The sequence below is a fragment of the Lepisosteus oculatus genome, chromosome 7 (assembly GCF_040954835.1).
Source record: "Lepisosteus oculatus isolate fLepOcu1 chromosome 7, fLepOcu1.hap2, whole genome shotgun sequence".
In the NCBI taxonomy this organism is placed as follows: domain Eukaryota; kingdom Metazoa; phylum Chordata; class Actinopteri; order Semionotiformes; family Lepisosteidae; genus Lepisosteus; species Lepisosteus oculatus.
Genome location: NC_090702.1, coordinates 8,305,547 through 8,322,098, shown reverse-complemented (window position 1 = coordinate 8,322,098; position 16,552 = coordinate 8,305,547). Strand labels below are relative to the sequence as shown.

Here is a 16,552-nt window from a genome sequence, read left to right as displayed (position 1 = left end):
CAAATACTACTTCTTAACTCTGCCTGCAGATAATTTATTTATTTTAATTTTACAATATAACATAATAATTATGATATTTGCTTGTACATCATATTACATTAGTCATTACAGTGACTAGTGAGCAGGAAGGAGCACTTCACATCACAATTCGTGGGAACTTGAATGTGAGTTTGCGACAACACGGCACCTTACAACACTTTCACAAAGCTCATGATTTTAATAATAATAATAATAATAATAATTACTTACACTTATATAGCACTTTTCTGGACACTCCACTCAAAGCGCTTTATAGGTAATGGGGACTCCTCTCCACCACCATGTGCAGCATCCACCTGGATGATGTGACGGAAGCCATAAGGTGCCAGAACGCTCACCACACATCAGCTATCAGTGGGGAAGAGAGGAGGGTAATGAAGCCAATTAATACATGGGGATTATTAGGAGGCCATGATTGGTAAGGGCCAATGGGAAGTTTGGCCAGGATGCCGGGGTTACACCCCTACTCTTTTCGAGAAATGCCCTGGGATTTTTAATGACCATAGAGAGTCAGGACCTCAGTTTTACGTCTCATCCAATGGACAGCGCCTTTTTAGAGTATAGTGTCCCCATCACTATACTGGGGCATTAGGACCCACATAGACCGCAGGGTGAGCGCCCCCTGCTGGCCCCACTAACACCTCTTCCAGCAGCAACCTTAGTTTTTCCCAGGAGGTGTCCCATCTAGGTACTGACCAGGCTCACACCTGCTGAGCTTCAGTGGGTTGCCAGTTGCAAGTTGCAAGGTCATATGGCTGGTGGCTGCACAAATAATTTTGTGCTTATTTCAAAATTTTGTAAATTTTCCTATACTGTCAATGAATTTATTTGGTTTCCAAGATGTAATGACTGGTCTGAGGAACTGGGACTGCAGCTCCCCTTTAATAAGTGTTGGAACCCTGACATTGAGAAGTGTAAATAAATTATTAAAAAATGCATTATGACTTAAAAATAAAAGCAGTGGCTGCTTTTATCATTACCATTTTTATAACTTCCCTCGATTTCACCAAATTTAAGAAGTAAAGGCTAAAGGTCTTTTGTAGTATTTGTAATTCAGCAAGAGCAGCACCACCATTTAGCTAACAGGAGATCATGAATCCTACAGTATGTTTGTTTAAACACCATAAACAATATAGATTGCACTTCACAACTGTTAAGACCTTAAAATAATTTTAGGCTTGGTTAAAATGAAACTAAATTTGACACAGGAACAGTTAAGGTTTATAGAAGAAAAGAAACACAACGTTTCGGCTGTAGAGCCTTCTTTGGCTGTGTGTCACACAAGGCTCCACAGCCGAAATGTTGTGTTTCTTTTCTTCACTTTTCAGCATGGAATAAACCTTGTTCCTTTGCAGCCTACGCATGCTGATGCAGCTACCCACTTGAACTAAATTTGACACTTCCAAGTTCACGTTCAATTAGTGCTATAACAACTACTGTATCTGCAAGGAATTTAGTTTGGGGAACTCATACAGTTAAAAGATAATATGGTACAAACATACAGCATAAAGCCAATAATTGACAGCATCCACCCAACACATCTTCATATACTATTTTAGACTCACACCAGTAATAAAATAAATATCAGTAAGATCTGATAGAATAACAATGAGCCATGCACAAATTCCAAAATTAAAGTGCTGCATTCGAGCATCTCACAGCCCCTGGGTAGGTGCTGTTACTGTCACGACCAACAGCCAGCGGAGATCAACTCACAAAAGAACAACCTGTACCAGCAGCGGGTTAATAAGAACAAGCGCCGCTGCATGTGTTAATCCATCAGCACACGCTCTCCCGTGCAGCATGCAGCACTATCTTAAAGGAAAAAAAAGGGAGTGGAGTGGTGGCTCTGTAGCTAAGGATCTGTGTGTGTGACTGGAAGGTTGCTGGTTCAAATCCTGTGGAATCCCTTGGGCCCCTGAGCAAGGCCCTTAACCCTACCTACTCCAGGGTGCTGTACAATAGCTGACCCTGCACTCTGACCCCACAACTTCTCTCTGTCTGTGTCTCATGGAGAGCAAGCTGGGGTATGTGAAGAGCCAAATTCCCAATGCAAGAAATTGTATATGGCTAATAAAGTAATCTTAAATCTTAACTATTTAAACCATCCTAACCCACTTCCCGCAGCTTGGTATTGAGTCTTCTCTTTGAGAGCTCTACTTCCATTAACTCTGAACCTCGCTTTCTGGATACTGAACTCCCTTTTGCCTGTCGACCTTGGACCTCATGTTCTGTTTTGGATTGTTTGCTTCTCTCTGAACTTCCTGGTTATTGATCTACTCTTTCGCCTATCGACTACGATCTCGGCTGACATTCCAGATTGTTCGCCTGTCTTAATATCTACTTGCTCCTGCATCTGCACAGGGTCTGCAAACCTTTTCATTGAGGATTCCTGACAGTTACAGAACCTTCTTTCCTTCCTTCTTTGACCTCTTGAATCCACTGCTAAAGCTATTTGTCTGAGTGCAGCCTTAGCTGAGAGACAGTGGAATGGAGCCTGGATCATGTCACTGGTCAGCCTCCAAGACTCAGGCCAGGGCTGTTTTTTCTCAGTGACACAGCAACACCTGTAGCCATGTGGCATAATGTGTTGTTGGTGAGGGACCAATGTCGACTCGTCTAATCAGTTCTGAACCTCCGGTATGGGATTCTAATGTGTATGTGGGAATGATCAGGAACTTATACGTCCTCATTGTCTTGTGACTTGAAAAAAAAACATAACTGATGATTAAAAATCAGATGGATTAGGTAAAAATGTATAAAAATGTGCTTTTCTATTTTATGCTCAATCAAATTATGCAGGAACACAAGCTACTATTATAGCATGAAAGGGAATTGACTTCTTATTAAATTGTTTCTTTAAAATCCTTAATATGCAGGTGAACTTGGACCATTTGATCTTCCAAGCTTCTCCACAGGTATAACACAAGGAATCAGATAAGATTAAGTGTTAACATGCCATTCTTCTACAATAGATATCAAATAATAATAATAATAATAATAATAATAATAATAATAATAATAATAATTAATTGCTTACACTTATATAGCGCTATTTGGACACTCCACTCAAAGCACTTTACAGGTAATAGGGACTCCCCTCCACCACCACCAATGTGTAGCCCCACACGACGCTATGGCAGCCATAGTGCACCAGAACGCTCACCACACATCAGCTATCAGTGGGGAGGAGAGCAGAGAGTAATATAGCCAATTCATAGATGGGGATTATTAAGGAGGCCATGATTGGTAAGGGCCAATGAGAAATGTGGCCAGGACGCCGGGGTTACAACCCTACTCTTTTTGAGAAATGCCCTGGGATTTTTAATGACCACAGAGAGTCAGGACCTCAGTTTTACATCTCATCCGAAGAACGGCTCCCGTTTACAGTATAGTGTCCCCGTCACTATACTGGGGCATTAGGACCCACATGGACCGCAGGATGAGTGCCCCCTGCTGGCCCCACTAACACCTCTTCCAGCAGCAACCTTAGTTTTTCCTAGGAGGTCTCACATCCAGGTACTGACCAGGCTCACACCTGCTTAGCTTCAGTGGGTTGCCAGTTGTGAGTTGCAGGGTGATATGGCTGCTGTCAAATTTCTATAAAGAAAGCTGCCAGTACACTACAAACATGAATGACAGACTGCTTTCCAAGAGCTTTAGAACCTACTGGAGGTGCAGCCTGACTTTAATTATCATCAGACTCCTGGGAAGTTGCAGGAGGTGCAATTGTGAGAACTGTGAGAGAGCAATCCCAATCCGACCTTTGAAAATGTTATGCCAATTTTGTTCCACTTCTCAGAGCTTCATGGTTACAGTCAGCTAGTGACATTACCCAGACTTAAACTTGTGGTAACTGGGCAGTAAAGCTCAAAACTTCACCCAAAGTGAGAATAATTTCTTTTTTAGACAATTAGGAGCTGATATCCAAATATATAATGTAATTACCATATATAATTTCCAGTCCTCTTTCTAGTTTCATGAAAAATTCTGTTTTTTACCAACTTCATGCAAGTGTACCATGTGTGTTGAACCTAGGATCTAATAGCCTTTTCTGAGGCCTCTGCCAGTACTCTAGCTGCACAGACTATATAATCGACAGAGTATCTATTACAGCACTACAACATTACAATGTAAGACCTGAGACCCAGAGTTTTAATAGGACACTGTCAGGGGGAGTTCTTTCTGGACCCTATGCAGATGACATGATCCAGGGTTGAGTGAGAAAACACAAGAAACAGAAACTAAAACCATAACGGGATCAGGCGCATCCAGGTCCCTGGCTCACATAATGCGGGAACCAATGCAGAGCCCGGGACCTGGATGCGCCTGGCTCTGTTATGGTTTAAGTTTCTGTTCCCGTTCCCGTTTCCCTGTTTCCCGTTCCTGACCCAGTTCTAGATTATAATCATCATTCTCGGATGGATTGCCTGGCCTTGGACTTTTTGCACCATTTTGGATTTCCCGTTTGACTCATCCCTGGATCGTTTGCCTCAGCCGCACCTCCTCCGACCACCAGCACTCCGTGGACACGCCCTCCCTGTTCTCTTCCCCGTATCCTGCATGCTTTTTTCCCTGTGTTTTCTCACTTTACCCCGGATTGTGTCGTCTGCATAGGGTCCGGAAAGAACTCTCCCTGACAGACACATAAGCAAAGAACAAGAACAACAGAGAAGACAGATTAAGTATCCTATGTATTTGTTTTTCAGTATATAGCTGTTCAACAGCCCAATTTATAGAAAAAGCAAAAGACAGAGAAGACATTAGGAAACTCAATTTATTTGCAATTTTTTAATAACATCATTCCTTAGATAAAAATGCAATGTTACAGGAATATACATCAGAGATTAATTTAAAACTTGCTTTCAAGGACCATACACTCTAAATATATTTTCCTTTTTTTAAATTTATTTACTTGTAGCGTGCGTTATAAGCAAGACAGACTCTGTCACCAAAGACAGACTGACAGTTACGGATACAAACTGTACATGGCCTATTTACAAATCAACTGTGTGTTTTTTTTTAGCATTTTTAAATTTTGTTTTTTGAAAACAAGAGTAGAAAAGTGATTGATTTGTTTGATTTTCTGTTATATCAATGAAAGAATGAGAAAAAAATAAAGAATAAGAAATGCAATACCATCAGAACAGAAAGCAAAGTCAAACTGAACAGCACCTTCTCTTCTCCTCTAGAAAGAGGTGGTGTAGCTGGTGGGCAATTTACTGAGACACAAAAACCAGAAATGGATTGAATATACCTCATATTTCTCCCACAACTTGACTTAAACTTATATATTTTAATTACATGGTTCAATTACACAATATTGTGGAAAATGTTATTTTTTGAAGATATATCATTGGCACTTAGCATCTTCCATATTTTAGACAAGTGTTTTTAAGGATTGAGAAAAAAAATAGATAAAAGGAGTTTAAAACTTTCAGTGTTGTTTTCCTAACAAAATCCTTCGTTTACCATCTTTACGTACAGACCCCAGTGAAATAAACACTTCAGTGGGAAACAGCTTCATTGGTAAGGAAGGGTAACATCAATAGCCCCAACTTCAGATATTTTCAGAAAAAAAGATCAATTAATAGGAGGATCATACAGCAAACATCAAAGTATCACTTTGTCAAGAACTGTTAATAAAGAAACATAAGTTACTTCATACTAAACCATCCATGTACAGTAGCTTAAATTGGAAATACCTCAGCAAGAATTTTGACTGCACTCCAGATGGCAATCCCAAAAGGGGTTTTAGATTCAATGTTTATGCCAGAAACATTCATAACATCAGTTACAGTTCAAAGGATGCATGAAGTACGTAATGACTAGTAATTTGTTTTGGCCTCTTGGTGATCAGAGTTTGATTGGGGATTCATAGTGCTACTTGTGACTCCCTCCAGGTATGACACTATGTGGTACTGTATGTGTAACTCACTTTTCTGCACGATTAAAAATTGATATTGTTCAAGTTGATCAAGCTGGTTTTGTCAGGAAGGTGCAAGGATTTTATTACACTGAACTAAGAAATTGGTACTAAACACTCCTACAAATCATTAAAAAAACAACACATAACTTACTACAGAAACAAGAAAAGTAAAAGGGTACATACAGACATTTGCCTGAAAAAGCACTAACTGGCAGTAGACATTTTGTTGAAATATTCTACTAATATTTTTTGCAAGTTTTTTGTGAAAATATACACATATCTTTACCCACTCATAAAACATGAAGAATATCATATGTGTATGTTTATAGTGCTAAAATTACTTTTAATATTTATCTTCTTCATCATTATAAATTATCAATGAAGCATCAGTTCATTTACAGTACCAGCCAAGAGCAAATGGTCATAAATAACATCTTTTCAGTCAAAATAATTCATTACAGGCATGTAAATTTTGTATTAAACATATGCTGACATAATATTAAATATGAGTTGTTTAAATTTATTCTGTAGTTAAAAAAAGACGTCATATTTAATGGATAACACAGTAATCCATTTCCTGATTAATCTCATGGAGCCGTTCTCTTGTGAAGATTTAAGAATAACTTAGAACAACCTGACTGTTTGGTATCTTGTGCCTTGTATGGTGGTATCTGACCAATGACATAGAGTTAATTCTTTCTTTAAATGAGGATTTTTAAACTTTGGAATAGGACTCTGTAAAAGCTACTACATATTTAAACTTCTTTTTCCCATTTATTCCATAACTAACTTTTACTCTCTTTACTGTATAATCGGAAATCCTGATGGCAGCATTAACACACAATTGTGTCTGATGTGCAAATGACTATTACAAGCTACTTTGCAAAACTTTAATTATTGCATCCTACTACAGTATATAACTTAACCATTACAAATAATAACAGTCATGTAAGAAAAAATAGAGGGGTGTGATATGACGGAAAAAAATCCCTCTGTGGAATTTGCATGTCCCCATTCACTTCCAAGTCCTTTTAAAATATAGCAAAGGCATTTTAGACAGGTACGTAGACAATATAATCTGCCTAAGATGCCCAAAGATGCCATTCCACTAGACAAAACCTGATTTCGATGGGGCTTACTTTGGAAGTCAGATAGTGCATGCTTTTACAACACCTACTGTATACAGTACATGCAGACATTGGGATCTTCATTCAACAGGCTTTCCCTAACCAGCGGTCAGAACTCTTAAATGAACAAGATTTGACCACTTATGAGTTTTTTTTAACAATAAAGGAAGTTAATTCTTAAACAAAAACAAAAAATAATCTAGCCCTGTTAGTATATATAACTAATATACTGTACATAAAAGTGAGAACATAAAATTGGCGCCATACAGGTCAGCTTCACTAAAGCCTGTAAACTAAAACCCAAAGTATTCTTGAAAGTTGGGTATTTTCTTTCTTATGTTTCTTACACTATCTGCCCTTTGTAATGGGATCCAGGGAAGACAGGAATTAATAGTCACTGATGACCTCTGACCTCAACATTCCTGGGCCCAGATTCATTGTGTTTCCTTCAGCCATTTTCAATTCTAGAAAGTGGAAACGTTGTTTCCACCCAAATTAAAAAAGTACTAAGTACTATAGACATAAAAGAGGGAAACAATGAATTAAACCACCACATTCAAGAAAACTAAGCAAAAAAATAGTTTTTCAACATTTGAAAAGGGACTTTGTCAGTTTTGCTACATTTACTTCATTATATGCAACAGCTTCAGTGTCAATTAAGTTACAGCAGCAACACAATCAATACATTTGCCTAAATAAATACCTCAACAGAAGTAAACAGAGCACAAGAATGCATGCCACTTCATTTTGCTTTCTTTTATGTTTGCAATAACACTTATCAGAGTGGCTAAAAATGGCAAGCTAGTGTACTTTTTTCTCTTGTTTCATACATGCATGTTTTGCATTTAATTAAAATATGATTGATATAAAACAGAGGAAACCCATAAAAACTGATGAGCTCCTTAATGCAAAATAAGTTTAATTTGCTGCACTTTTCTTTAGGTTAATTAATGGCTTTTAAGAAACTGACATATATATAAATAAATAGAGGGAATATTATGGATATCCTTGAACATACAGCATTTTCTCATTTTTGATCCGTTCTTTCACTATCATAACTATCATAACTGTTCATAACTATCACTTAGCTACACACATGCTCAGATTGATGGTTCTTGCACCAAGTCACTTCATCTCAGCACTCAGTGCATTAGGAGACAAGTAAGGAAGAATAAGAAAAGTTATATTAATTTGTTTAATTATTTTTAACAGTGCAACCTATTGTACACTTCAATGTAATAGAGACAATAGATTTTAGGATCTTATTCCTTCTAGGGCAGAACATGTTTTAAACTAGAAGGAAGGATCTACTGTATGAAGGAATAAGCTTTGTGCAAAAATGAGTACAATTCTGATTCCTGAAAATGTAAGCTTTGAGACAAAAAAAATGTACCTTATGGTACTGTTGTAAGTATTTAACTTTCATAGCTTTACCTGGTTTGGAATTAGTACTGCATCTCAATGTGAATCTCTCACAAGTTCTACTAACAAAGTTTGACAGAACAAGTTTTCTCCAGTACCATCAAAAGGTCCTTTGCCTGTCACATATTCCACGTTGTATATTTTACCTTTCTCACTGTTCAGACAGCACATACTGGAAGGACAAAAGCTGAGAAGAATAGTTTTTCCTAAAAATATAGTTTTGTATTTTTCTGCCTATACAGTAATTTTACCCATCAATCAATACCTTCTCCAAGCTGCAGTATTAGTGATACCGATCTTATTGTAATGTGTAAAACAATTACATTTTATAAATATAAAGCTAAAAATAAAATCACGAGCTACAGAAGCTGGTGAGAATCCTCCTGATATTAAAACATTTACATTTTTTTCAGCCTAGGTAACAATATCCAGGTTCTGATCAATGCTTCTTAGGCAAAACTTTGCCAGTCCTTGCAGTTCTCTTTTCAATGCCTTTCATAGCAAAATCCCACACAAATTAATATGCACACATACAATATAGAAACTGAGAAATCTGTTCAAACTTCTTTTTGGGTTCTAGGTCATTATAATATAACAGTTTGCAAAGTAACATATATATATATTTAAGAAAACTGAAGATAATCTTTGCTGATTGTCAAGACATTCAACACACTTTCACAGAAACCCTTAATCAATGAAACAATTCTGAATAATGCTAATGTGTGAGGTAGAATAGACACTGAAATGGTGAAATTAACTAAACAAAAGAATTATGTGAATCACATGGTTAAAGTTCACCATTAACTTGCCTATTCTATTGAAACCCGCATTCACAAACCAGATCCTGACACTCTTATAATGTAGTTCTGTATAGATAACAATAAAAGAAGAGAGAATCCCATAAAGAACACATTCAAGCCTACGTACAATTAATGTTAATTCTAGCAAAAAATATAATGTCTCCTCTGTTACAAGATCTTCCAAGGCACTGTACCCCTGATTCATCCCGGTTTGAGAGCCCCTGGCAACAATCTCTTCACAGAAATTTAAAACTATGCTTTTCTTTTGCTGTAGTGATGCCTGAAAAATCTCTTCCCGAATCCAACCCATCATGTTTTTTTTTTCCATTTCTCAGGGACAATCATTAGAAGTGGTCAGTTTGTAACACAATAGTTTTACAAGTGGGGTCAGTAAGATGTGTGCTATTCTGCCAGGTGTCTTTGTATTTAACATCAATATTTGGAAAACTCCAGCTAGAACATACTGGTAATGATGTAGTAAGCAATACTGAAAGTTGCCAATTTGCAAACATTTGTTTAAATTAATGTGATTTTATATATTAAGGTATATCAAGGCTTCACACACATACACATTTATATATATATATGGACTGTATTCAAAACATTTTTTGCTTTTCTCAAGTTACACGGTACAAAGTTTACAAGATGATACAGCAAAAAAGCCCCAGCATTGTAGGTGTCACTTATGACTCAGAAGGTACCTTGATTTGCATTCTGTTTAAATGTATTAATTATTGATCTTTTTTCAAATTTACTTTTGTGTCATACAAAAGGTACCATGATAGTGATTTTATACTCACCCTATGCAGCATTTAAACCAACATGACACTTTCTCCAAATCTACAGCAAGGAAAGATGCAAAGAGATCTACAGTATGGAACTTGGTGGAATGACTCTGTAGAGCTGGCTAGAATTAACACCACTCTGGATATAAAGTGGTCTATTAACACAAGGTTAATAGCGTGTTCTGTCTAAAAGTGGTTAAAAGACTTGTTGACACTATGTTATATTTTATTAAGATACTGTACTTTGTAAGTCAAACGAGTATTTATAAATACCAATAAGATAAAAATTAGACTTTTATCTGAAAGCCTATTCACACCAAGATTATCGAGCACTACATGAACTACCTACGCCTGATCAGAGGTGTAGGAACTTTGAACAGTAAATCAACATCAGTTTTTGCTGGACCAAATTGACCGCATTACTTAAAACATGTATGCTGAATTGTAGAATTCCTTTAAAAAAACACAATATTTTCAAATAAAACCTGCAGGCAGACTGAATCAGGACTCAGGTCTTATCTCTATCTCATCTTTTTCCCAGATCTCAGTGAAACTACTTTTACACTGTACCAACTGATAAAGATGGTTAAGCTTTTTTAATGTCATAGAGATAGAAAATATATTTCAAGCCGTTGACATTGAAAGCCCAGCTAAAATTCTGCCACATGTATGCATGCACCACTGTACTTTCACTAATATCAGATTTTCAGATGCTCACAATGAAGGTATAACTGCACAAAAAGGTGTACATGAAATTACTGCTGTTTCACAGGGAATTGCATACATTAACCCCCTAAAGAAAGACTTCTCTTGCTGTGCCCATGGCTTAGGGTCAGAAAACAGAACCAAAGTCTTATTCTCCTAGCCTGTTCAACAATACATTCGACTGTCATGGAGATGGACTGCTAAGGAACAACTTTGGATCCAATCTAGAACTCCAATAAGATACAGACCTCAATAACACAGGATCCTCTATAAACCCCAAATACTAGGATCTATCAGTTACCAGTGTGATTGAGGTGAATAAGGAAACCTGGTTCAGATTGTCTAAGCTAAGTGCAAGCTTGAAAAGGGACTGAGAGGCAGCATATAAACATTTTATTAGTCTACTTCAGAAAAGACATAAAACTCGAGGGGCAGAATTCTACAGGAAAAACAAAGGTCACAAAATAGATGCAAAATGTGGACGCAAAGAAAACTGGACACTTCATAGTGAGTTTGTCCATAGCTCACAAGGAGCTCACTTTAGGAAAGTATTGGTGCTCATTGGGTCCTCATTAGTGTATATACAGTAGGCAGAATTTAGAATGTTGTACCATATATATTTGATTGAAAAATGGGGCTGTTTTTTTAATATTTGCCTTTGTCAAGAGATGTCCACCATCTAAATAATCATTTCTGAATCCTCTTCAAGCACTGCCATTCTGAACTTCATCCATTCTTGACAAACACATCAACAAAAACTCCAAAGGTGTACATGCACCACAAATTCTAAACACCTACAATTTGGTATTATAAAATACAGTGAATTATGGCACAACAGGCAGTTCCATCCTGTTGTAATTGTTTTGGCAAGTTACATCTGAATATAAGCACAGATATTTGACAGCAACAAGGAGACATATATTTTCTGTTCACAACAGGGTCGGTCTTAAGTATCATTTACTTAAAAACCTAGTCTTCGATAATGATTTTTCTTTAAATTTTATTCTCCTTCAAATCTTAATGCTTTTAGACAAATTCTATTTTCTTCTGATGAATCTTCTATGACCCTACTCTACTCCCACTGGTTTTTAAAAGTATTGTTTTGAGTACGAAATGTACCAACTTAAAGTGGATGAACACAAGATATGCAAAATCAGTTTCCATAAAACATGTCCATAGTGTCTTCCAAAGTAGCTAAAATTATGTACAATTTTCTCTTTTTTCTCTCATTCACAAAAAGTATAAAGAGAGAGAAAAACACAAAAAAAAACATTGGCTTGTGTCCCACTTCCTTAGTTAAAAGCACTAAAAAGTTCAAAAGGTATAACTTGGCACACTAAAATACTAAAATGATTCCCATGCAGTAAATATACATCAAGTGAGTTCAATTAATGTGACTATAATAATATTCAGTAATTAGAAGAGAAGAAGAAGGAAAATAATTGCTTGGCACAAGATGTCTTTTTAAATACTGAACTGCACCTGATTTCAAGTATAACAGGTTTCTTCGATTTAAAGATTTGCAACTCAATAAACAATTACTCTGAATATATATTATTTATATATTTTTTCATCCTTTTATACAGCTAATTCTTTGAGACTCATTTACAGTCATGATGTTATTGCATTGTTTTTGCATATCTTGTGGAACGCACACACAACCAGGCACTCCTGGACCCGTGATCATTCACATGGACCCACCCTATCCACAACAGGAAATGCATACACTCTCAGAAACATGCAGTGACTTAATAGGCAGACGCCATTTTCCCTTCATTGCGCCTGCCACAGGCTGTCAAGAGAAAAGCACAACTGCTTTGACAAACCAAAACATAAAACCAGCTACATAGTGCAGGTGTGCACATTTTGCATTCTTTCAAGAGTGGGGTGGAAAGCTGTCTATGTAAGCATGTAACCTGTATCAATGAGTGTAGCAAACCTTAGGTATTAGACCTAATGTAAAGGGATCCAGCTAGCAGTTTTAATTGAAACAATGGTGTTTGAAAAGAAAACATTATTCCCTGCTAGGTTCACGCCCTAATTACAAAGACAACCATAAACACACACTAGTGCCAGGAAAGATTTAAAACCCATGAGTGACATGCAAAAACGTATTAGCTATACTGAATTACATATGTGAATATCTGACACAGACTGCATTGTTTACAGTTCTTCAAAATCGAAACTAAAAAAAAGTATGCTTGCTTAGTAAGAAATGCAATCTAACATTTCAGATAATTGACAGCATCAACCTGTTTATTAATCAATAAAAAGTATAAGTAGTGCATTGCAGGGGTTATCAGGATGCTCTGTTAATATTCAATCCTACTTGTGTGAACATGGCAGGTAGTGTTGCTTAATATCTATGGTTATAACAATTTGAAATGAAAGATCTTGTGGCCTAGCCACTAGCTTTGAGAAAACTCAGACAGCAGGTTTCACAAGAGTCCATTCAATGTGAGTACTGTACATGTTCTAATAGAGTCCCAAACAAATAACTCTGTATTCACAATGTTGATACTGTCATTGCATCTCCATCTTTATCCCCATAACCCCACAGCCATAGTGATGAAAATAAATGTAATATTGCCCACATCAACTCAAAATTTTCTAAGTAGCAGCAAACTCTTATTTTTCGCATTTAATTTGCATAATCCATTCCTTCTTAGCAACTTATTCAGGACACCACTGCTCTCTGGCACTTAGTGTGTGCGTATGATGCATGCAGACATACAGTGCTGTACAAAAGTAAGAAGACACCAAACAGTATGGTAACAGTGTAAAATCCACAGCAGTTTTTTGTTAACCCTGTAAATTCTATTTGAGGAACTACAGAGAGAATTGCATGACCATTAGCTGGTATCAAGCATGAGCCTATGCAGCATATGTTCAAATGCCTGTAAGCTTTTCTCCACCTTTCTTTTGAAGGTAAACCTACAAAAGCACTCATAGCTATTTAAGAGAAAAGAAGATTTGACCTGTTTTTATTTCTGGATGAAGAGCTAAATAATTAGTGTTGTGAGATAAAACCCAAACCAAACCAGAACGTCAGGCTGTCTTGCACATTGCTTCTTCATCATTCCAGTGGTTAGGGTTTCGGAAATCAAAGCCAGCCTTTTTGGAAACATGCCTATTAATTCTCTGAAAGGTCCAAGTGTCATGTCAATATTGTTAAATTTCAGAGTTTTAGGCACATTTTTACAGTAACAAAAATACCCCTCCCCCACCAAAAAAAAGTGTAGTTGGGGGGACAAAAGAGGAAAAACACAAGAGAATGGTTATTATTAAATACAATCCTAAATCCTGCCATTGCAGGGTATTTAACTTCTTAAACTTCTAATAAAACAAGGTTCTTACTTTTATAATATATGTTTATAATCCAATTTGTTAAAAACATTTAAAAATATAGGCTGGTCTCTAGCTTTTGCACAACACTGTATAAATATATAAACTCTAGTTGGTGTTGATGTGTGTCTGGTTGCCTGCACTGTCACTGGCCAGTAAAACCATTACATTCTCCAGTTGCAGAGATCTACAACACGGGATGCAGATCAACTACAAGGCCTAGCTCGACCCTGGCTCTCTTGTTCTTTTCCCACCCCCTCAACCCCATGCCTTGACCTTGCTCCATTTTAGCCAAGGCAGTAGTTGCAAGGCAAGGCTAATTTTACAAACCTAAAACAAACGACGACAAAAAAAGTAAAGAAACGCGAAAAAATAAAAGATATGATGAAACTCGAGGTATATGGCAGCAAACGTCGCTGTCCCTTAGGTTTATCGCCTTGGTTGACTCCTTCCCTAAAAAGGGTGGCATTGTCATGCCACACGACAACAGAGAAGGAAAGAGAAAGCGTGAGGACACCTGAGCATAGATTCCGGCGCCTCGCTTCGTCTCCCAAGGACCCCCTTGTTTTGTCTGGTTTTTTAAATGGTGCCCGGGGGGAGGGTCAGAACTGGTCCGTGCTATCTTGCCTTCATCCGTTCATCCATCCGTGATGATTCTGTCGGAGCTCAGAACAAAAAGGATGTCCTTGAACAGAGTGTGCAGCTTCCAAAAGAGGCACCCCAACACCTTAATATCACTTGCCACCTCTCTGAGGGCGAAATGGGGCTCCTGCCCCATGGCCAAGAAACAACCAGGCCATGAAATCAAACGTTCCGCTTTCCATTTTTTTTCTCAAATCCTCCCCCCTTCCACCTTCAAGAGCACAATAACTGTGAGGCACTTCTGAAACAAACCCAGAACATTTAGAACACAAATATTAAAACGGAACAGCCAACATTGGAGAGCCCTGTACTTCTACAAGCTGCTGACGCAAACCATGTCTTCTGGGAGATCCTCCTCCACTAGCCCACAATTCCGTTGCCCTGGAGACCTCTCACCCTCTGTCTCGGCCTCTTCCTCCTTTTCTTCCACCGCTATAACAGGTCCTTCCGGCCTGCTGGACGCCTGAGTTTCATGGTCCCTGCAGTTAATAAAGGGAAGGAGGTTGCCGTTGGGGCTCGGTTGGCTGTTGCCATTCAGGATGTTGTCAGCTGCATTCTCCATCTCCTCTATTGTCATGTCACAGGCATCGGCGATCTCCTGCTTGGTCACCTCGATGAAGGTGGGGTCCTGGGCATAATGGCCCAGGCCTTCGGAAATCAGGACCTAAGGGAACAGTGGAGATCACAGTGAAGAAAAACCCAATCAGATGTGGCTTTTTCATCTCTAACTCAAACTAATCTAGAACTGCCATGTTTCAAAGGACATTTTAATAAATTCTAATATTTACTTTAACCAAAATTATTTATTTAAAAAAAGGACTATAGAGTGAGGTCGGTTCCTTTAAAAATATATGCTAAATATGGACAATATAGTAATTCAGAAATTACAACTTAAATAATCACTGTTGTACAGTACACATAATAATGAGAACTCCTCTCCATCACCACCAATGTGCAGCATCCACCTGGATGATGCGACGGCAGCCATAGTGCACCAGAACGCTCACCACACATCAGCTATTAGTGGGGAGCAAAGCAGAGTGATGAAGCCATAAGTCAAGCAGATACAGTATATATTTACAGTGCCTTGCGAAAGTATTCGGCCCCCTTGAACTTTTCAACCTTTTGCCACATTTCAGGCTTCAAACATAAAGATATAATTTTTTTATTTTATGTGAAGAATCACCAACAAGTGGGACACAATTGTGAAGTGGAACGAAATTTATTGGATTTTTGAAACTTTTTTAACTAATAAAAAAATGAAAAGTGGGGCGTGCAAAATTATTCGGCCCCTTTACTTTCAGTGCAGCAAACTCACTCCAGAAGTTCAGCGAGGATCTCTGAATGATCCAATGTTGTCCTAAATGACTGATGGTGATAAATAGAATCCACCTGTGTGTAATCAAGTCTCTGTATAAATGCACCTGCTCTGTGATAGTCTCAAGGTTCTGTTGAAAGCGCAGAGAGCATCATGAAGACCAAGGAACACACCAGGCAGGTCCGTAATACTGTTGTGGAGAAGTTTAAAGCCGGATTTGGATACAAAAAGATTTCCCAAGCTTCAAACATCCCAAGGAGCACTGTGCAAGCGATCATCTTGAAATGGAAGGAGTATCAGACCACTGCAAATCTACCAAGACCTGGCCGTCCCTCTAAACTTTCAGCTCAGACAAGGAGAAGACTGATCAGAGATGCAGCCAAGAGGCCCATGATCACTCTGGATGAACTGCAGAGAACTACAGCTGAGGTGGGAGAGTC

General features: G+C 37.9%; 1 protein-coding gene across 9 annotated transcripts in view; it reads right to left on the bottom strand.

The window, feature by feature from the left end:
- Positions 1-4,798: 4,798 nt before the first annotated feature.
- Positions 4,799-16,552, bottom strand: part of cacna1c (calcium channel, voltage-dependent, L type, alpha 1C subunit) — a 447,138-nt gene continuing 435,384 nt past the window's right edge. For all 9 annotated transcript variants that reach the window (XM_069192105.1, XM_069192106.1, XM_069192107.1 and 6 more), the window contains one exon: positions 4,799-15,458. In XM_069192105.1, the coding sequence (XP_069048206.1) occupies positions 15,108-15,458 (351 nt within the window). In that variant the 3' untranslated portion in view covers positions 4,799-15,107. The remainder of the gene's footprint in view (positions 15,459-16,552) is intronic.